The 23,809-nt window shown below is 41.0% G+C and overlaps 1 protein-coding gene across 4 annotated transcripts in view; it reads right to left on the bottom strand.

Annotated features, from left to right (window-relative positions):
* The window catches only part of DHX35 (DEAH-box helicase 35), a 77,593-nt gene that overhangs the window by 9,248 nt on the left and 44,536 nt on the right, over positions 1-23,809 (bottom strand). For 3 of the 4 annotated variants that reach the window (XM_003825890.4, XM_063601238.1, XM_034946938.3), the window contains 7 exons: positions 20,048-20,172; positions 15,517-15,571; positions 11,555-11,650; positions 8,509-8,603; positions 6,678-6,755; positions 5,085-5,214; positions 1,966-2,047 (listed from right to left, as the gene is read on the bottom strand). In XM_003825890.4, coding sequence (XP_003825938.2) covers positions 1,966-2,047; positions 5,085-5,214; positions 6,678-6,755; positions 8,509-8,603; positions 11,555-11,650; positions 15,517-15,571; positions 20,048-20,172 — 661 coding nt within the window. The remainder of the gene's footprint in view (positions 1-1,965; positions 2,048-5,084; positions 5,215-6,677; positions 6,756-8,508; positions 8,604-11,554; positions 11,651-15,516; positions 15,572-20,047; positions 20,173-23,809) is intronic. The other variant, XM_008951276.4, reaches the window with a different exon arrangement.

Raw genomic sequence — 23,809 nt, 5'->3', positions numbered from 1 at the left:
AACATTTAGGAATAAAATGCTCTGCCTATGTTTATGTGTATCTTCTGCAGGTGCTCTTTCAAAACAATTTCCTTTGGAATGGAAATAATACTTGTGATTTCTTCTATAATCTAAAAAGCAAAGTTAAATACTAAAGATAATGACTATAGGGGGACGTAATGATAATGAAAAGAGAAAGCTCACAACCAGGCATGGTGGCTCATGCCTGTAATCCCAGCACTTTGGGAGGCCAGGGCGGGCAGATCACTTGAGGTCGGGAGCTCAAGACCAGCCTGGCCAACATGGAGAAACCCTGTCTCTACTAAAAGTACAAAATTAGTTGGGTGTGGTGTCACATGCCTGTAATCCCAGCTACTCCGGAGGCTGAGGCAGGAGAATCGCTTGAAACTGGGAGGCAAAGGTTGCGATGAGCCAAGATCACCCCATTGCACTCTAGCATGGGCAACAAGAGCAAAACTCCATCTCAAAAAAAAAAAAAAAAAAAAAGCTCAATACTGGACTATTAATTTCTCTGAAATAGTACTTCCAATTCCAACTCAGTAGAATGATCTGTTTCTTGGGGGAAGTGCTTCAAGTGCTGTGACGGAGTGCCTCGTCGGCATTGTAATAAAGCCAGCGTCCTGGGGTCCTGGGCTGTCCTACCAGGGGGTGGTGAGCTGATCAACACTAAATGTTGTCTCAAAGGAATGATTAGCCTGGAACCTCTTAGGTAGCCCACATTGTTGCTGAGGACACTGATAAAAGAATTTTCCAAACGCTAGTCAAAATTGCTAACTCTCCAGGAGAGTAGGAGCAATCAAGATGACAAGCTGGCAGCACTCCTCAGGGAAGATCTGGGGCCACTGTGGGGGTCGCCTCCACATGGACAAGTTGCCTCAAATACAGACAACTCAGGGTGGGGAGGTGAGCTCATACAATGGGCAAATGAATCACAATACTGACAGGCTACAACATGCCTGGAGTAACAAAGAGAACACACTAGAGATCAATGTAAAGTGCTATCCTGCAGTTCCAACAGTCGGCTACTAGGATACTAGATGGAGCAGATCTGGCTGTCAAAATTAAAAAAGGCTCAGTGCAACTCTGGACTCATTAACAGGAGCCCAGGACAAGGGATATCTTGGCTGACCTCAAGATAACAGGGCAGTAATATTTTCTCAGGGAAAAAAAATTAATGACAAAATAATACATAGAAGAGCTGGGGAGAAATTCTTTGGAGTGTTCTCTTATTAAAGAACAGAAAATGATGATAGCTACACTTTTAGGAGGCTACAGTGAGGTTATGAAACTAAAATGAGCCAAAGACAGAAAAGACAGAATAAAAGTAACAATTCAAAGCACTGGAATGATTAGTTTGGAGAATCATGATACTGACAGGCTACAGTATGCCTAAGCTATGCTTAGTTTTCACTGCATTTGAATATAGTAAAGACCATTAGGAAGGCATCAATGAGTGATTTCCTATGCCTAGAAAATGGAACTGGAAGAATCAGGTTATGTAGCAGGAGGCACATCCAGCACATGAGAAACACCTGGCTACCTCCAAAGACACCAGACGTGGCCACACTATACCAGGGTGGGAGGGGACTTCAGTCGTGCAGATCTCTGAAGACATAATAAACTAGCCAATTGTAAAATAACTTCTCTGAGAAACATTATTTTTAATAGTTTCTTCAGGTCATTATTCTATCATTAGAATTGAAATATTACCAGCCTCAAGATGTATAATTGTCATCCTTCTAAAACATACAACATATAGATGAGCTGAATATGTGAGAATCAATTTTAGAAAGTCAAGATATTTTGCTTAAAGCTATGTCGCTAACCTCAACTCAGTTTTGGAAGGAGACATGGTAGAAATTACAAATAATTATGCAATTACTATCTCTGCACAGCTTTCTGTGGGGTTTGGGTCATTTGTAAGATTGTTCCTTTAACAAATGACTTCACCAAGTATCATGTTACCTATAAGCTCCAGTAGAATGAAACCTTGCTGCATTGGCGAAGAAGCCGGAGACAATGCACCTCAGAACCGGATCCGGGTCACCTACATAGGCAGCCAACAGAGAGGCAGGTGAAACCCTTGCCTGCCCTAGGCTCCGTGTGCTCTAATGCACAGGATCCACTCCCAGCACCACCCCAGGCTGCTTCAAGACACCTGGAAACCCTCTCCTGAAATGGCTCCAGCCCTACCCTTCCCAATGCTGGATGCCTGCCCCAGCACCATCTAAGGAGGTCCCACTCCCCACAACTGCTGCTGAGAACAATGCTGGTCTGCTCCTTGAACCTGGGACCCCTCCAACCTCCCCTAAGCCACAGATGACTGGACCATGGCTGGGCACCAGAACCTAAGAGTGCTGCTCTGCAGGCTGCTCAGTGACCTCAGAACTCCTTTGTAAAAGAGTGTCATATGGCAATGATGTTCTTTCTATAAAACACAAACTGGAAATACTATACAACGTTACTTCTGTGGTTATGAGCTAGTGTTTGAAAATTGAAGTAATTCTTCAAATTTTTCAAATGTTCCATTTTAACTGGTGTTTCTATTGCTACAGCTAACATCTTCCATGAATAAAGCTTCCCCACTATTAGATGATGTCCATAGGATACATTCCAAATTGTTGTGCAAAAGGCTAATGTTATTTTTATGGTTAATGACATATCACATCTCATCAATTTTAAGACTCGCTCTTTTTCTAACTTTAATTCACTGAAATTAGGATAGCATTTTACAATGATAACTGGCAGCATTTTTTTCTTTGGTGACACATAAAATAACGATGTTTCTTACACATGATGGTATCTTAGATCCAATGGAATAAAGCATGTTGGTAAGTAAGTTCCATAAAGGTGGTACTATTTCCAAAGCCATCAACAATATATAAAAATGGCAGTTTCACTGCATTCTTACTAGCAATGTTTTGGCAAAAAGTGTTACCTTCTTTTATATTACATTTATTTGATTACTATCGGCATATTTCTTCTTTTGTGAATTTTTTGTTCTAATCCTTAGCCCATTTATCAACCTGAAAACTGTTTTTTCCTAAATATATTAAATAAAATCATTCTACAATAAAGTTTTTAATCTTTATTATTTATCTCATGACTGCTGAAAGTATCTTTCACTAATTGCTATTTTTTAACCCTTAGATGTTTTAAATTTGCATGTAATTTATTTAGTCTCCATGATTTTCTGTATTGTTCCTAAGCACTGAGCTGACAAATCTCAAATCTACATGTCTAAATATGATCTAATCCGATATCCAGTCTCTTCTCTCCTATTGTCCATAAGAAATTTCCATGTAAAATATGCTCTCTAAACAGGGGTGATATCACTTCCAAAGGGGTGGAAACTGGTTCTTGGAGGCAGGGGGAGGGGAGCATCTTAGACACTACAATGGCCGGTGGCCCTCCAAAGCTCAATCCTACCCTACAAAATCTTAGTCCTTAGTATTTAATTTCTCAGGCTGGGTAGAATTTAAATTTAACTTTTCTCCTGGGCAGGGGTCTGATAATGAAACACAGGTGAAGAACACCAATTGCTGAAGTAAGGCTGTCATCTACCTGCTGGGTGACAGGCGTTTGACCAGCTGCTCTCCAACTAGGTGCTCCTTGTAAGCGTCCTGTTTCTATCAATGACTCCAACATGGCTCAATGGCCCAGGTTTCAACTCTTCCCTCTCTCGTGAGTGTATTCACCCATCAAATATTCTCTGAGCGTCTCATGTACTACTCACTCCAAGCACTTGTCTCCAGTCCTCCTTCCCTAGAGTGCTCTTTGCCACCATTTTCTAATTCAACCAGACCCCAAAGCTTGACCGGACTCCCACCATACCTCAAGGAAGCTGAAAGACTTCCCAAGCCAGCCCTCTCTGGATTCCTTCTTCCCGGCATTCCTTCCACATTTGCCAGCACGTCTTCTATGATTACTAAAGTATCTACTACTTTAACTTCAAAGAGGACTGATAATCTTAGTACTTTGTCTATCCATATGAATCTCTCCCTTCATTACACTGTTCCCTTAGAGTAAAAGCCAAGACTCCGTCATTGTTTAATCACTTGCTCTTAGTATAAAGACAAAAGAAGACTGAAATGGAACCGCCTGGGCTCAGGTTCTGACTCCATCATACCCTCACTGTGTAACTTCAGCAAGTTACATTTTACCTCTTAGCCACGCTTTTCTCACCTATAAGATGGGGAAAAGAGCACACATTTCACAGCGTTGTTGTGAGCATTAAATTAATAAACACATGGAACACTCAGTGCACTGTCTAGCCACTTATAAGCACTCAGGAAATGTTACCAAGTACTAATGGTGCTGAGGATGTGGCTGAGTACCTGGCACACTAGGCTTCCAGGCTGACTGCTGAGGCGGGTGTGTCACTTCCTTAAAAACGTAGACTTCTGAGCCACATACAGATCTGGCTCTCCTCCTTACCAGTTGTGTGGTCCTGAATTTAATCTAACTTCTCCCTAGGATCTTATGACTAATTGTAAAATGAGGATAACATTACCAACACCTCACAGAGTGCGAGATTGAGCAAGAGAATATTTGGAGAACCCCTGCCACAGCGTAACCTACTGTGTCCCTGATTAATAGTAGTCACTGTCACTGCTAGAGGCCAGAGACTATGTCTTACATAGTACTTTTCTGTCTTACCTTTAGTGACTGCCTAGGCTACCAGCACTTGCTTTAATAATACTTGTCTTTGAATATAAAATTTAATTTTTATGTAATAGCTACTAATATCACTGACCAAAAAGTAATTTTTCTTGCAAAGCCTACATGGGAAAATCAATGACATGATGTGCACTGATGTGACTGTTAGTGATTCTTAAGTATTGTCATGGGCTATGAAATTCCTTTAGTAAGAATGCCCATCAGAAAGAAAAATAGACCTCCTTGGAAAAAATACGCAACTTGACCTTCAGCTTTTCACAGATGCAGGCAACTCAAAATATAAAACCCAGTGTTGGTACGGAGCACGCCACGCTGCCTCACACCAGCCCAGCATGAGAACTTTAGGAAGACAACTCAACAGAATGAAGCAAGGGAGGTCACCAGGTGGGACAGTTTCTTCTCACCTTCACTAGACTTCTTGGGCACTTGAAACTTGACAAGAAGCTTTTTCAATTGTTCTCTTACAGTCGCAGCTCTGACAAGACCCTTGTAATTCAGGAAATGTTCCTGACACCATTGAGAGTTCTTATTGTGCTACAGAACAACCCAGAGAGAGGGAGTTAGAAAACAGACATGTTCTCGACTAAGGCTGTGTTGTAAAGATCATTCTTCTCTCTTCCCCCATGTGCTGTTCAACGGCATAAGATCTAAAGATGGGAACTGGCCCTTTTTTGCCCCATCTCTCAAAACAGATGTTAACAACCTTGCACACATCTGACTGCTCTGCAACCTCACTCTTTACACTAAAGGGCAAATGAGAACTTAATGACACGCAGAGACGGTTTCAATCTTACATACCTTCATGAGATGTGAACTATCAGAAAGAACCATTTCTCCATGTGGTTCTTTGTAAATCAACTTTTCTTCTTTGGCATGCTTGAATGTATCACTTTATTATACTAGAAGCCAACAATATGACACTTGCCAATGTAGAAATAATTTACAAATTACTATTATTTGTCCCCAAAGCATGATTTTTCTATCAACAGTATTTAATTTTTTCTGCATTCATAAGTATGATCATTATGTCTTAGAGTAAATTATTGCTATGGAAATGTACCTCTGAAATTCTATTGTAAGTTAAAGTGCTTTAAAAAAGAAAATGTAATTAATAGAAGATATTCCAAGAAGGCAACCATAGAATAATACAATGTAGACCTATACCCACTTTCTACTGGTAGAGAAAGCTTCAGACTGCAGATGATACATTGTGCCTGTACAAATGAATTTTAACTGATTTAAGCCATAAGTCTCAAAAAGAGATGAATTTCTTTTTTCTGAAAACTTTTCACCAACTGAATAATCTTCCTCAAATCACTGGTAAACAAAAATTTAGTATTTCTTCACTTCTAAAAGAGTATTTAAGAAATGAATATTAAAAATCTGAAATATTATACCCTTTCTTTTATGTAAGGTTTCTTTTTTCATCATTTTCATCACCTTTATTAACAATTTTTCATGAGAACTTTAAGCTGTATTATTTGCTTAGTTTTAAAGAATATTAACAATAAAAAATTAACATCACTTATAGCTAAATATGGGTGGGATATGTGAATATGCACAGATCTCAACTAAATGTCTTCTCATGGCAGCTGGGACAGCTTTGAAGATTCAACCCAGGACTACAAGTTGCTCTCAGCCTCATTCACCTGGCAGAAAATGTAACAGAACTTCCTATTCAAATGTTGCCTTTCTGTCTACTGCACAGTGGATGTGAGATGACGTGAGGCTGGGCCACTGGCCTGCCACTAGTGTAACATATCTCGAAGCAAGGGAAAGCAATGAATGATTCCTGTGTTCTTCTCAGCAATACCTCACCACAAACTCAGGCAGAAAGCCCGACCCACCAGTTAGAAGTACTGGCAATAAATCTAACAGGAAAATCAAGGGCTGTCTTGGACATTCCTTTACGAACTGAACTTCTGGGATCCTCCCTCCTAGATCACCTCCAGAGGGTGGTGTGTTGAGGCGGCACTTCGAGCAGTAGTTGTGCTTACTTTGATAAATGCTTCATATATATTGAGCATAGTGAGGTGGTCGCCCTCCTCCACAGCAAATTTACGGTGCACTCGAATCTGGAAAGAATGAAGCAACATTCAGAATTTCACTCTTGGCTGGGTGTGGTGGCTCACACCTATAATCCCAGCATTTGGTGAGGCTAAGGTGGGAGGATTGCCTGAACCCAGGAGTTCGAGACCAGCCTGGGCAACATAGGTAAACCCCATGTCTACAAAAACTAAAAAAAAAAATCAGCAGGGCATGGTGGTGTATGCCTCTAAGCCGCAGCTACTAGGCTGAGGTGGAAGGATCGCTTGAGCCCAGGAGCCATGTTTGCACCACTGCGCTCCAACCAAGGCAACAGGGCGAGACCCTGTCTCAAAAAAGAAAAAAAGAAAGAAAGAAAGAAATTGACTTTGCACTGGGAAGTAATATTGCATGGTGAATAGCGTGTGGGTTATGGATTCAGAAAGACCTAGTTTGCAGCATTCTAGCTCTGCCATATCTTGAAAGAACTCAGCTTGTTTACTTAACCTCTGTCAGCCTTGATTTCCTTATCTGTAAAATCAGGAAACCAAACCTATCAAGATTGCTGTGGATTAAGATAATTTACTACAAGGTATCTGGCAAAGAAATTTGATAAAATGTTAGTGTTCTTGTCTCTCTCCTCCTCCAGGTTAATTAAAAACAAAACTAAACAAAAACAGACATAAGCATCTGGGCACAGAGGCAGAAAAACTCTGTAATCTATAGTTATACAACTGACAAGGAGGATCCCAACAATCCCTAAGAAAGTCTCTCTCCTCCTCATTACACACACAAATTCAGCCCCTCCATGCATAAGGCTGCTAATTCTCTGACTTTCAAACAGGAACTGACTTTGAACTCATCTCTGACCTACCTCTATCGGCACACCTTACTTCTGAGTATCTATCTCTTCAGTATCAAAACTTTTCCTTCCATCTTTCCAGTGTTCACTCAGTCATTGCTGATGCCTGCACCTTAGGTGGGGATTGGATCTCTTTAGCTTATAATGGTCCACCTGCAACATGACCATGATGTCGTGTGGTGCCCAGAATCAGCCTGCTATACCCTGGCACCTGACTTCTTATGTCACTAATGTGCCCACCAAGGTTTCTAGCAGAGCAGTCTGAATGACAATTTCCCTGACAGAAACTAGAAGTTGGTAGTTCAATGGTTAAGGTGTGGGGCTCTGGACTGTGAATCCAGAGCCAACAATTCTGGCTGTGCAACTGTGAATGAGTTACCTAACCTCTCTATGCCTCCATCTTTAAAACATGATAATAGGCCGGGCACGGTGGCTCACGCTTGTAATACCAGCACTTTGGGAGGTCAAAGCGGGCGGATCACCTGAGGTCAGGAGTTCGAGACCGGCCTGGCCAATATGGTGAAACCCCATCTCTACTAAAAATACAAAAATTAGCCGGGCGTGGTGGAGCACGCTTGTAATCCTAGCTACATGGGAGGCACGAGCATCACTTGAACCCGGGAGGCAGAGTGCAGTTGCATTGGGCTGAGATCACGCCACTGCATTCCAGCCTGAGCAACAGAGCGAGACTTCCTCTCAATAAATAAATAAATAAATAAAATATGATAATAATATCTACTTCCCAGGCTTATAATGAAGATAAAGTGGAATGATGCCTGCAAAACACCTGACACAACATCAAGCACGGAATAAACACTCAAAACATGAGCAGATCACATTTGTACAGCTCTGTCTTCAGCAGTTCCTGAGTACAGTTTTGACAAGGAAAGCTCAAAGCAAAAGAGACTGGTACAGACAGCCTGGGGACAGAGCTGACTTACTGCCTGAGACTTCTGGTTTGGGGGGACCACAAAGATATTCTGGATCTGCATCATGGCAGCGATGCTTAGAATTTCCTGAGAACAGCCGAAGTTTCCTGTAAAACAAAAAGCATGTTTGGTTTCAACCATATAATGTGTCAACAAGAAGTGAAAGACATTTTCTGATACTTTCCTTGCACCACACTGAAGACTAAGATCATATTTTTTCTAGAGCTTAATTTTTAAAGTGTATAGTATATAAACCTGGGCAGCATGGCAAAACCCCATCTCTACAAAAAATTAAACAATTAGCCAGGCATGGTGGTATGTGCCTGTGATCCAGCTACTCAGGAGGATTGCTTAAAGCCGGGAGGTCAAGGCTGCAGTGAGCCAAGTTCACGCCACTGCACTCCAGCCAGGGTGACAGCACAAGACCCTCTCTCAGAAAAATAAAAACAAAAAAATGAAGTTTATAAAATAAAAATATTTCGCTCAGCCAAATGTGAAGTCCCATATGTAACCCAGATGAATAGTAGCCTTGAAGGACTCCAAAAAAGGAGGTGTTACTGCCCTCTGCAGCTGAAATACAAGGGACTCTGACTATAAGCCAAGGTCAAGACTGGCCCCATCACTAAGGGCAGGTCAGCTCCACACCTGCTCCCTATCCTCCTGTGGGAACATCTGGAATCCTGGCAGGAAGTCCGAGAGGGGACAGGGCATGAGCGGCTTGTGCCCCTTCTGCTGTTTCTCTGCTCCTGACCCCTTCTGTGAAGTGGCTTCCTTCTCAAAAGGGTTCATCTCATCTGGGAAGCCCAAGGCACAACTAGACCAGCAAAGCACGTTGGGGGCTGCTGGAGCACCTGGAAACAGTCACCAGCAATCACCAATCACCACTCCAGGGCACAAGGCAGAGTACACTACACTGCTCATCCCATCTCCCCACCGCCTCCCACCTCATGAATGATGCACTTCTCCAGTCCACACTTAGAATCCTGTTTCTCGGCCAGGTGTGGTAGCTCACACCTGTAATCCCAGCACTTTGGGAGGCCGAGGCGGGCAGATGACCTGAGGTCGGGAGTTCAAAACCAGCCTGGCCAACATAGTGAAACCCCATCTCTACTAAAAATACAAAATTAGCTGGGCATGGTGGCACATGCCTGTAATCCCAGCTACTCAGGAGGCTGAGGCACAAGAATCGCTTGAACTGAACCCAGGAGGCAGAGGTTGTAGTGAGCTGAGATTGCGCCACTGCACTCTAGTCTAGGCGACAGAGTGAGACACTGTCTCAAAAAAAAAAAAAAAAAAAAAAGAATCCTGTTTCTAAATGGAAGGCTGAGGACAAGTGGTTGTTCCAAAACATAATTAGTTAGCTTTCCCCATACTGGGTCTAAAGTACATCTTCATAAATTGCTAGTTGACATAAAAGTTAGACAAAACCAAGAAAAAAATTAAACTGTCTTTCCCAGAGGTAAAAAAACAAATTATACTTTCTAGATGACTTTGATTTCTAATTACGAGAAGACTTCCAGATATTTTAACCTAGAACCCATGTGCTCACAAAAATCTGAAGAAGTCAAAGAAATTGGAACCCTCGTGTACTGCTGGCAGAAATGCAAAATGGTATACCTATTAATGGAAAATAGTAGGGCACTACCTCAAAAAACTAAAAATGGACTTATATGCTCTGACAATCACACTTCTAGGTATATATCCAAAGGAACTGAAACTGGTATTTCAAGGAGATATCTGCATTCCCATATTCATTTCAGCATTATTTACAACAGCCACAATTTGGAAGCAATCCAAGTGTCCATTCACTGGATGAATGAATAAAGAAAATGTGGTTTATATAAATATGTACACACACAATGAAATAACATGCAGCCTTAAAAAAAGAAGAGAACACTGTCATTCACGACAGCATAAATGGAACTGGAGGACATTATGCCAAGTGAAATAAGGCAGGCACAGAAAGACAAACACCATATGATCTCACTCATATATGGAATCTATAAAAGTCTATCTCATAGAAACAGAGAGTAGAAAGGTGGTTACCAGAGGCTGGGAGATCCCCTGGGTCAGGGGGTGAATGGAGAAAGAGGAGGTGTTGATCAAAGGGTACAAAGTTTCAGTTAGACTGGAGGAATAGGTTTTAGTGATCTATTGCACTGCATGGTGACCACAGTTAATAATAATGTATCGTATATTTCAAAATTGCTAAAAGAATAGAATTTTAACATTCTTAGCACAAATTCTTAGCACAAAAAAATGATAAGTTGGTGAGTTGGTGAATATGTTAATTTGCTTGACTGAATCTACAATGTGTACATAGATTAAAACATCACACTGTATCTCATAAATATATACAATTATTATTTGTCAATTAAAAATACATTTTTAAAAATTAAAGAATTATCATGATTTAGTAATTCCACTTCTGGCTATATACCCAATAAACGTAAAAGCAGGGACTCAAAATGATATTTGTGTATCCATGTTCATGGCAGCATTATTCACAATAGCCAAAAGTTAGAAGCAACCAAAGTGTCTGTCAACAGATAAATAAACAAAACATGGTATAGATAGACAATAAAATACTATTCCGCCTTAAAAATGAAGAAAATTTTAACACATACTACAACATGGATGAACCTGGAAGACATTATGCTAACAGAAACAAGAGAGTCACAAAGGACAAATACTGTGTGATTGCACTTCTGAGGGTTCTTAGAGCAGTCAAATTCATAGAGACAGAAAGTAGTGGTGGTTGCCAGGGGCGGGGCAGAGGAGAGAATAAGGAATTTGTGTTTACCAAGTATGGAGTTTCAATGGAAAAGATGGAAAAAGTTCTAGAAATGGATGGTGCTGATGGTTGCACAACAACGTGAACGTACTTTGTATCACAGAACTACACACATAAAATGGTTAAAACAATAAATGTTATGTTACAGATATATATATACTTTTTTACCATATTGTACCCTCTCCCCAGGGTGCTCAGAATTCAGGCAAACAACACCTCTGACAGTCAAAATAAAATCAATTCAAGCTATCAGGCTCTACCCACCTGATTCAAGCAGCATTTTGGCAAACATGGGATTCAAAGGAAACTCTGCAATTCTCATGCCAAGCGGTTCAGTCAGGCGACAGTCTTTGTCCAGACCTGCCATAAGAACAACAAAAGAAATCAGAAGGCAGGTACTATTGTGTTGGAAGGCATACAGTTGCTGAGAGAATAAAAGATAATGTATGCTAAAAAGAAGAAAGTATCCAAAAGATGATTCATGCACTACCAAACTCCATTTGACACTAGAATGCCATTACATTAAAAGAAGAAAAGATCTCCACTGAGCTCTTGAATACCCAATTTTTAAAAAAACTGATACTTCTAAAGATTTCTATTCAAGGACTTAATTATAAGGAAATCCCCCTGCAGCCTTCTCCTGCTTGTACCCTCTCCACAATCCACAAGAGCCTCACCTGTTCCCACTACTCCGAAGAGACTATTCTTCCCAAGAACCTAACAACTGGGTAGCACCAAACACAAGGCATCTTCCTGATGGCCTCAGCAGCACTCGGCTCTGCTGGCCGCTGCTTCTTGGAACTACTCTTCGCCAGCTCCTGGCCCCCGACTCTCCTGGTTCTCTGCCATCTCCATTGCCCCCTCACTGTCTGGACTTTCTTCCACCTCCAGGACCGGACAGGCCACAGATGTGCCAGGATGGTATCGATGGCATCCCGTGTCCTGTGCCCTTCTCATACTAAATGAGTCATATGGTTTGGCTGTGTCCCCACCCAAATCTCACCTTGTATTGTAAACATGTCAAGGGCAGGGCCAAGTGGAGATAACTGAATCACAGGGGCAGTCTCCCCCATACTGTTCTCGTGATAATAAGTCTCACAAGATCTGATGGCTTTATAAATGGGAGTTCCCCTGCACAAGTTCTCTTGCCTGCTGCCATATAAGACATGCCTTTGCTCTTCCATGACTGTGAGGCCTCCCCAGCCATGTGGAACTGTGAGTCCATTAAACCTTTCCTTTATAAATTACCCAGTCTTGAGTATCTCTTTATTAGCCACAATGAGAACAACAATGAGCAACTACAGGGCCAGCAACTTGGAATCTAAACACTAACCCAGATCCCTCTGGTGCCAACACCAGCCCTGTTCATGCAACTGCCTCCTGAGCATTTTGCTGAACTGGGCTGACTCTTTCAACTCCCCACCTGCCCTTCTTGCCCTCTATTGGCAATACCTTGCCAATATCCAGGTATTGGATTCCCAAGATATAGACTACTGTTTTACTACTTAAACGCTGCAAGATCTCACAGTAAGGCAGAGCTCAGTAAGACATCTCTTTAAAGGTGGTAATTCAGCTTGAAATCAAATGAAGCTGGAGGCGGGGGGGGGTCCCTCTATCTTTTCCAGCTTATTTAGGGTATTGAAGAAATAGGAAATATTTTAAATTTCATTCTGTTTGACTGGAGAAAAACCAGCCCAAATAAAAACTCCTATGCTGTCAACATTCTCTCATCCTCACTACAGATCAGCCCAGGAAATGTGCTTTCGAGTTCCTATTACATGCTTGAGAAGAGGGGGTGGAAACCTTCTCCAACACACATTCACTCCAGGCTGATCTTATGTAAATTCAGCTGAAGGTCTTTTAAATCACTGGAGATCTTTTAAATCAGTAACTGGCTATTCACAGAGAAGTAAAATCAACATAATGAATGAAGATGGACCCCTACCTCACTCCACACCAAAAAAGTAACTTAAAATGGATCAGACCTAATGTAAGGGCCAAAACTATAAAACCTAGAAGAATATCTTAATGACTACAAGTTAGGCAAGTTTCTTAGACATGACACCAAGGGCACACGTAACAAAAGAAAAATACAGATAAATGGAACCACACAAAAACTTAAAATTTTTGTACTGCAAACAATACTAATAAGTAAAAAGTAAGTACATGTAAGTAAAAAGCCAAAACACAAAAATGGGAGAAATATTTACAAACCACATCTCTGATAAGAATATGTGCCCAGAATGTATGAAGAACTTCAACTCAATTTAAAAAAAAACAAAAAAGACAACAGCACAAATAAAAATGGGCAAAGGATTTGAACAGACTTTCCTCCAAAGAAGATTTACAAATGGGCAGCAAGCACACGAAAAAGTGCTCAACATCATGACTCATCAGGGAAACGCAAATCAAAACCAAGAGATACCGTTTCACACCCACTAGGATGGCTATAAAACAAAAGACAGACAATTACAAGCATTGGCAACAATGTGGAAAAACTGGAACTCTCATACATTGCTGGTGGGAATGTCCACCAAAACCATATTTATATGCTAATATTTATAGCAGCATTATTTATATCAGCCAAAAAGTGGAAACAACCCAAATGTCTATCAACTAATGAATGGATAAAAAATATGTGGTATATCCATACAACAGAATATTATTCAGCGATAAAAAGGGATAAGGTATGAATATACGTTACAACATGAAGGAACCTGTGAAACATCATACTAAATGAAAGAAGCTGCTATGGTTTGGATGTAGTTTGTCCCCACCAAAGCTCATGTTGCAATTTGATCCCCAACGTGACAGTGTTGGGAGATGGGGCCTACTGGGAGGTGTATGGGTCATGAGGGTGATCCCTCATGAACAGATTAATGCCCTTACCCAGGGTGAGTAATGGATTAGTTCCCATGACAGCAGGTTCTTAAAAGAGCCTGGCTTCCTCTGTTTCTCTTCCTGGCTTCCTCTCTTGCCATGTGATCTCTGCACCTGCCCACTCTCCTTTTGCTTTCCACCTTGAGTGGAAGCAGGCTGAGGCCCTCCTCAAATACAGCTGCCTAATCTTGGAGCTTTCAGCCACCTGAATGGTGAGCCAAATAAACCTCTTTAGAAATTACCCAGCCTCTTGCATTCTGTTATAGCAACAGCAGACAGACTGAAACAGAAGCCAATCACAAAAGACCACGTATTATACAATTCCATTTACATGAAATGTCCAGAAAAGGCACACCTATAGAGATAAAAACTCTCTATAGAGATTGAACCAGAGAGTGGTTGCCTTGGGCTGGGGGACTAGGGGGAAAGAGAATGAGAAGTTCGGCGTTAATGGGTAAAGATTTCTTTTTTGGGTGATGAATATGCTCTACAATTAGACTGTGATGATGGTTGCACAACCCTGAAAATATGCTAAAAGCCTCTGAATTTGTACACTGTAAACGAGTGAATTGTATAGTACATAAACTATACTTCAATACAGCTACTTAAAAAAAAAGTAACACTCAAAATAAATCTCAAAAAGCAAAATCTCCACTAAAACTTAATTCAAAATTGGAAATTATATTCATTTGTGGTACCAGTCACAGAAGAGACAGTACTCCCCAAAGAGGTGAATTCAGACTATGATTTTCTCTATGTCAAGATAAACACTATTAAGGTTGGGACAAAAGCAATTGCGGGTTTTGCCATTACTTTCAATGGCAAAAACCACAATTATTTTTGCACCAACCTAATAACATCTTCAATCGACAACTGCATAGAAGTTCCCCCATAACATGGTGTTAGAAGCTGATAACGTTCCCAATTCTCCACAAGCAACTCCAGGAATGAAATGAAGAGGATTTAGGGAGAGAATACTGAGCCACGATTTTTAAGGATGTGGTTGTTGGGTGGAGAAAAAAGGTCTGGGGAGGTAAGATCTGACATCCTGGTAGAGAACTGCTGATCTCTAGACATCTCTTAGGAGTGTAGCCCTGGTGATTCTTACTACTAGCTTCTGATGAACTGGCATGTTTTACATACTGGCTGTCATAATTAGCTTTCATGTGTCTAATTATGGTCCCAACTTCCTATTTCAATAAAGTATCATTAGGGGGATTATATGTATGGGGAGAACCAATCCCATTCCTGAAGATACTAAGAGCCCTAAAGTGAATACGACCTCACTAATATCGCAAAAGACAACACATAATAATAAGAGAGAATGATGAGAGAAACTGGCATACCTCCCAGAGCATACAGTAACTCCAAGGCTTGAACCATTGACTGTGCTGGAGGGGGCTGGAAAAAACATAAAAATCTTCCTAAATCAATTTATTTGGGCAACAAACATTAAAATGTGGCTGTTTCCTTTTCAAATCCATTCTCCCCTCTAACATGCCCCATTCTTCCCAGCCTCCATTTTTCTGTTCTTGCTGTTGGCACCTCTTGAAATGTCCTTCCTGTCCTTTTAGGCACCCTTGTACTACTTGGCCTTTAAGGCTCAGCTTGATGAAACATTTCCCTTTGAAGTGCTCCCTCATCCTCCCCTCCATCAGACGTGATAGGTCCCTATCTTAAACTACCTCTTCATTTTCCTTAAACCGTCCTGAGACATTTCTAATTTTTACTTCACAGACTCAACCTTCTACCACACTGGGGCCCCAGGACACTGCAGCACTCAGGGCTTGGGGATGATTTATCTTTGCATCCCCCATAGACCCACTCCAGGCCCCGTGGTGGGTAAATAACATACGCTGAATTTGTTTTTTCTTAATCCCTGTCTGGAAACTGCAACATATGTTGAATCTGAATTTCAAAAAATAATAGTTCTAGAGAACTTAAAGTTCATAAGCAAAGCTGATGTAGTGAGCCTCAGTCTGATTTTCCAAATCTTTACCTCCTTTCCTTCTACAAATCTTGACTGAGCACCTAAGTGCCAGGCATCATATTTTTTCTCTCTAAATTATGTGGTTTCTAATAACCCAGGTAATAAAATTATAGTACATTTTTAAACTGCATAGGATGTTTTCTAAACGCATTTTTTCTAAATTCACATAGCATTTTTTTCTAAATGCATTCAAATAACAAATGTATTTTAATCATCACATTGTTTTAGCTCAGTTTTACAGATGAGGAAACTGAACTGCAATAAGGAAAAGACAGCTGAACAAGGTCATATAGGCAGTTGGTGGCAAAGCTGAACTCAGGCCTCATTTTTCCCAGTCTACCTTCCCTACTTTGTTTGCCAAAGACCAAAGTTAAACTTTTTTAAAAGTTGTAGTGACCGTACACACAGGTGAACACACTTACGAGGGCAGGAACTAAACCTATTGGATTCATTACACAGAGAGGATTCAACAAATCACCATTGAGCAAATCATGTAAATGATCCACTAGCCCTTCCTTGGTGCTTACAACATCTTTCTCTACAAAGAGGCAAAATGGGCAACACTTAAATGAAGGAGCTTAAACCCTCTGGGATCTTTTATACTGAGAGTGGATGAGGTAACAGGAATAGCAATCTCTGAACTAGGCTTTTAACAGTTACAGAAAAAGCTAACAAGGTCAGCTCTGACTCAATTCCTGGCCCGATTTCCAGTCAATTAACAAAAAAAACTTATCCCCCTCTCCACAAAAATCTTATCCATAGTATTTTCATCTAATCACATTCACTAGTATTTCTCTACGACCTCAACTGATTTGGGATAACACAGAAACACTGTTTTAACATATCTGGAATTACTGTTTATGTATAGTTTTAGTGTGGTCTTCTCACTACATGTTTTTCTGTTTTCATTGTTTCTTGCACCCATACAAACTTCACAGTAACTACTTCGGATGGCTGCATAATACTCTATGACAATCATACTCCATAAAAAAGTCAATTTTCTTATTGCTGGGCAATTAAATTGTTCCAGTTTTTCACCATTGTAAATAACATTGCTAAATATACAAAATTATATGTACTCTGTAATTTCAATCATAAAAACCACAATTTCAGGGGATAATAACCAGAAGGAAATATGTGAAGATAAATTTGTATGTTTTTTTTTCATTTTTCAACTGTCCAAAAGTTTAACGATAATTTTCATTATATTTTTAAATGTAATATAAATGCTATAAGCATTATCATATATGTAAGCTTTTTTTCTTCTTCTGAATTATTTTTTCAGGAGAAATTTTTATGAGAAGAAATAGCAGACATTTCTACGGCTCATTAAATGTTGTCAGAAAGTCCTCCATGGGGACAGAAACGGTATAACACAGGAGGAATTTACTTTCCCAAATTGTGGCAGTTTTGGATTTCACCATTTTTGTTTATACTCAATCATTTAATTAGTGTAAAGTCAACTGCGCACAGTGGCTCACACCTGTAATCCCAGCACTTTGGGAGGCCAAGGTGGGCAGATCACCTGAGGTCAGGCGTTCAAGACCATCCTGGCCAAAACGGCAAAACCCCGTCTCTACTAAAAATACAAAAATTAACCGAGCATGGTGGCTCTTTCCTGTAGTCCCAGCTACTTGGAAGGCTGAGATACGAGAATCACTTGAACCCAAGAGGCAGAGGTTGCAGTGAGCTGAGATCGCACAACTGCACTCCAGCCTGGGTGACAGAGAGAGACTCTGTCTCAAAAAAAAAAAAAATTAGTGTAAAGTCATCCTTTATAGCTATATCAACGTGCAGTCACCTCTCTCCTAGAGAAGCTCAACATGTCCTAATGATGCTGAAATTTGAATTTGTGCTGTTTTTTTCCTTTAACTTTATTTAGTGAATATTTACTGTAAATGATGTACATATAAAAACTCTTCGTATTTTTTGAGATACTGATCTGTCATTTCTGTCACTGTATGTTTTTCTTTAATTTTACATGTGGGGCTTTTCATAAGCTTTTAAATCAGCACATACTGTTTATCTTTTCTTTTTTTTTTAAGAAAGAGTCTTGCCCTATTACCCAGGCTGGAGTGCAGTGGCACAATCTCGGCTCACTGCAACCTCCACCTCCCGGGTTCAAGCGTTTCTCCTGCCTCAAGCCTCCCAAGTAGCTGGGACTACAGGCGCATGCCACCATGCCTGGCTAATTTTTGTATTTTTAGTAGAGACGGGGTTTCACCATGTTGGCCAGGCTGGTCTTGAACTCCGGACCTCAAGTGATCCACCTGCCTCGGCCTCCCAAAGTGCTGGGATTACAGGCATAAGCCACCACGCTCAGCCTGTTTATCTTTTCTTTATAATATCTTCTACTCTACACCAATAATCAAAGGGTCCATTTTCCCTATACTTATGGTAAGTACACAATTTTCTTTGGGGGAGTTGATATTTGTATGTTCTATTCTTTCATTCACCTAGTTTACCATCACATACGACATTAGGGACTTTACTATCCAAGAATCCAGACTTTCCAGATTTGTCATATCATATACAGTTGGGAAAAAACAAAGTTCTCAAATCATAAAAATTCTAGAAGAAAATATGAGTGAATATGTATTAACTGACCCAAATATAAGAAGTACTTCATAAGGGCAAGAATAACCAAAGAGGCCGGGGGTGGTGGCTCACGCCTATAATCCTAGCACTTCAGGAGGCCCAGATGGGTGGATCACCTGACCTGCTCAGGAGTTTGAGACCAGCCTGGGCAACAAGGCAAAACCTTGTCTCTACTAAAAATATAAAAAATTAGCCAGGCGTGGTGGCACACACCTGTAATCCCAGCCACTCAAGAGGCTGAAGCACAAGAATCACTTGAGCCTGGGAGGCAGAGGTTGCAGTGAGCCAAGATGGCACCACTGCACTCCAGCCGGGGCTACAGAGTGAGACTGTCTCAGAAAATAAAGAAAGAAAAAAAGAATAGCCAAAGAAATCATAAAGGCAAAAACAGATTACTGTGAATAGGTTTAGAATGTTCACACATTAAAAAAAAAAACAGTAAAATATAAATAGAAAATATTTGTAAGAAATATTATAAAAATTAATGTCTTTAATATTCAAAGGACTCTTGAAAATCACTAACAGACACAAATTCTAACAGATAAATAGCTTAACAATTCAGAAGAAATACAAACTGACTAATAAATGTTTTTATAAAAATCTATCTTATGAGAAATTTAAAAATAATTATAATAAAGGTAATTTCCTCTCTCTGGCCAATCAAATCAGCAAAACTAAAGAAGATAACATGGCGCGGATGGAAGTACCACAAGGTGGGCATTCATGCACTGCTAGAGTTGACATTGGTAAAGCAATCTGGCCATGTAACAGGACCCTAAACAGGACAATGGCCCTTTGACCCAGTCATTCCACTCCTAGAAATCATCTCAGGAAGCAATCAGGCACAAGGGTCTTCCTGCAGCTCTATCTAAAGCTGCAGGAAGGACCCCCCAATCATGGTACTCCTGCATCCAGGCCTCTACAAAGACCAGCTGTCCTGGAACTCTCCACTCCTAACCTGGTGAGATCCTATTTGGGTTTCAGGTTTCACCTGGGAGGCCCTTCCTTTGTCTCTCAGAGCCCTGGGCACACTGCTCTGTAATTACCCACTTACTTGTCTCTATTCCCCAGCAGACAAGAACAGGAACTATGTAAGAATAGGAATTGAGGCTACCTTGTCTGGCTGTTTTCCCCTACGTCCTGCACAGGGCCTGGTTGCAAAGCAGACACACAACACATGACCTGAGTAGGGGAAAAAAAGAAAGATGGCATGCCCTACGACAATGTCCTGACATCCCCCTGTGAGCTCCCTAGCCTCCCTATGACCCCAGACAGCAGGCAGGACTTACCGACATGAAGTGGAACCTGAGGACGTTGTCAATACCTAGTGCTTTCAGCTGCAGGATGACAGGTGCCAAATTACTACGCTGCATCTCAGGAACCGTAGACTGAGGCAACTTGTCAAAGGCTTCCTCTGAGGATAGGAAATCAGAACTGTTTGGGACCAAATGTCACAATCAAATGCAATCACTATGCCAAGGGACAAATTTTCTTCTCTATCTTGAACAAGGGGCTCTAGGATGCTAGAAGCAGATGCACATGATACCATGATATAAAGTTATTTTTATACTTAGGAAAGACCATTCTATTTTTAAAATGCCTTAGATAAATATATTTGAATACATCTTTATAAAACTTTATCTAAAATTCTGTTTTTTAATGTTTTTTGTCAGCAAAACATTAAATCAAACCAACAAGTACTTGCTGAATCACTATCAGTTCCCAGTTGCCACCATCTCTGCTTGGAATAAGTCAAGGAAGCAAGAGCTTCACATACAAGCAAAGAACAATTTCAAGATAAATCACCAAAATACAACAAATGACCAAATCTTATAAAGAGCAAAAATTGTCCAAATCAAATTTTTAAATCAACAAGCCAGGTACACAATATCATTCCCAGAATCCAATGCTGCCCCAAACCAAGAAATGAATGTTTACATGCCCTACCAGGAAGAAAAGGTGACCTTACACAGGAAAAAGCATCCTAAGACACAGAGATCCCAAGACAGGAAGGGCAGAAAGGGAGGGGGAAGGAGAAGAAACTTTGGAAGAAGGCCTTTTTATAAAAGCTAGGCAGGAAGGGTGGGGAAAAAAGAGGAAGAGATTAACTCATTTTCATGTATATTCAGAAAGCTTAAGGATTATATAGAGAATGCTCCACCCACCAAAACCTCCCACATCAGTCAACATTTTAACTGATGTACACCCTTCTTAAACAATACAAGGGTGACCCAACTTCCATTTAGATCATAAAGCTTTAGTTAACTAGAGGAAAAAAAAAAAAGTGCCATGAAGAAATACTACTATCCCCGAAAAACTTCAAAAAGGTTTTCTTTGAGAAAACAGACAACCAATATTCCGTGGACTAATTGATACAAATTGGGTCTAACTAGAAGGTTCTGGATGACGGCCAACAGCAGGAAGTTCCAAATGAGCTACTTCCTTTAGTTTCAAGAGAATTTGGGGTACAGCTTCTTGATAGGATAACCCCATTTTCCAAGCGCACTACTAACCAAAGGAGAAACAAAGTTACCACATAAGAGGACCACCCTGCTGAAAAGCTCACAGGAAGTGGGTGTTTCCTAAAAGTTCAATGACACGCAAGCTCTCCTGAGGACTCAAGTGTGTGAAGCATGGGGCCAGAAGCTGTAGGAGTCACAGGCAATCCCCTTGAAAAGCTTCAGTGATATGCAGGGGCCTGGGACCTGGACCAGAAACAGCTGACCCTCAAGGAGAAATAGGAAAAGTCCCAAGGAGTGGTCCTCCCAAAGAGAAATGGAGGCTCAGGGAAGGAGGAAGCAGGGTGGCTGGAAGAAGTCCTCCAGGGAAGCTGCATGTTGCCATTTGAGGGAGGATTTGAAGGACAAGGAGGATCTGTTGGGCAAAGAGGAAACAGCTCAAGGAAAAGGTATCTAAGCGTTTCTCATGCAGAGAGCATGTCGTGTAGTAGTTCAGCTGAGAAGCAATTTGCAGTGGTTAGTAGGAGAAGATAAGCTGAGGAAAAATCCTGGATGGTTTGAGAAAATGTGGAGGGTCTGAGCAGGTGGTACCCTGTTCAAAGCAATACTTTGTCTGGAGGCTCCTGTGGAGGCCTAGAGGCTGGACACCAATGCACTCATTACAGTCAGGGGCCCTCCCCAACCCCACTTCCACTAAACTGCTCATGCGAAGGGATTCAGTGACTTTTCACCCAAATCCACCTGCCTATCTTTAGTCCATGATTTCTTGGCACATGAGATAATGCTGGCCTCTTTAAAAGTAACTTGAGCTCCTTAGAAGTTAAACAAAATTACATATAACCCTGTAATAGCCAAAACGAATTAAAAACACCTACTCAAGTACATGTACATGCAGGTTCATACCAGCACTATTCACAATAGCCAAAAGGCAAAAACAGCCCAAATGTCCACAACTAATAAAGAATAAACAAAGTGTGGTTTATCTATACAACAGAATATTAGTCAGTAATAAAAAGGAATGAAGTACATGCTACAATGTAGATAAGCCTCAAAACCATTATGCTAAAAGAAGCCAGACACAAAAGGTCACATATTGTATGACTTTTTATATGAAATATCCAAAAGAGAGAAATCCACTGAAAAGAACACAGGTTGGTGATTTCCAGGGACTGGTAGCCAGAAAGAATGGGGAGAAACTGCTTAAAGCATAAGGGATTTTATTCTGGAGTGGCTGAAATGTTCTGAAACTAGATGGAGGCAGTGGTCACACAACATTGTGAATATAATAAATTGTTCACTTTAATGTGTTTAATGTTGTGTTATGTAAATTTCACCCCAATAAATAATTTTTGAAGAGAAAAATGTCTTGAAACCTTCTCTGCATGTCAGAATCCCTTTCAGTCCTGGCTCTCCCTTTTCCACTCTAGTCATTCCTTCTTAGCATCTTCAGTGGTTGCCCTTGGTCCTCAGGCCCTGGGTTCTGCCTATTCCCTCCCTTCTGTGAATGTTCCAAACCCACTTCCTTCCCTGCAAGTACTTGTACATTCCATTCCCTCAGCCTGGTGCGCTGAAATTGAATCTCCCCAATCACCTCTTTGCCTAGATAAGGACTGTATTGCCAGTAAGATCAGGCTCAAACAACACCCTGGTTGTGAAGCACTCCCCAAATCCCCAGAAGGATAACACCAGCTTCTAGGAGAAGGCATCTAAGGTAGCTTCATGAGGGAACTGCCATCTGAGAGAGGATTTGAAAGATAAGGAAGATCTGCTGGGCAAGGAAAACAGCCCAAGGAAAAGCCTCTGCTCTCTGCTTCCAAGGCTCCCGATTCTTTATGGATGGCTCCCTATCATACCATAATATGCTGATCTGTTTTGAGGTCTACCTCCACCACCAGACTGTCAGCCACTGTGGCCACAGACCATGGTTACTAGCCCCAGATCTCCAAGCTCTAGCACCGTGGCCAGCATACAGCAGGTGCTCTGCAAACATCTGCTAAAAGAAAGATCAACATCAAAGACTGAACAAGGACAATAATAACCAGAAAGGAAGAGACAAATGGCAGAGCTAAAACCCCTGGACCTTCTTCAGGGGTAGCCACACCAGAAGAAACAAAACAAAATAAAAAAACCCTGGGCCTGGTTAAGTGAATGCAGATGGATACTGGATAAAGAAGAGAATTAACAATGACTTGGAAATTGAGTCTGGACAACTGGGGAAAATCTCAGCAGCATTCCCCACAGAAGAGAAGTGCAGAGAAAGAGCAGCTCTGGGTCCATCACTGTCTATAGGTAAGGTTGTCTTCAAGCTGGATAGAAAGCTCCAGAAAGGCTGAGACAGTATTAAAATTGCCTTCTGTTCCCTCAGAGCCTAGCATGATGCACAGCACAGAGGAGGAGCTCACCAACTATTTGTTTTCTATGAATGAGTCTCGGGACAGACCTTCCATTTTCACTTGGCAAAGATGCTCTGAACCAGAAGTAAAAGGGGAACCCAATGTGAGGCTCCGCAAGACTCAGGGATCTTGGAATACAAAAACAGCACATTAAGTCAAGAAAGAAAGGCAAGAAAGACAGGCTCCAGGACACACAGCC

The sequence above is a fragment of the Pan paniscus genome, chromosome 21, assembly GCF_029289425.2.
Source record: "Pan paniscus chromosome 21, NHGRI_mPanPan1-v2.0_pri, whole genome shotgun sequence".
Taxonomy (NCBI): domain Eukaryota; kingdom Metazoa; phylum Chordata; class Mammalia; order Primates; family Hominidae; genus Pan; species Pan paniscus.
The sequence above is the reverse complement of the archived record's forward strand: the minus strand, read 5'-3'. Positions and strand labels throughout refer to the sequence as shown.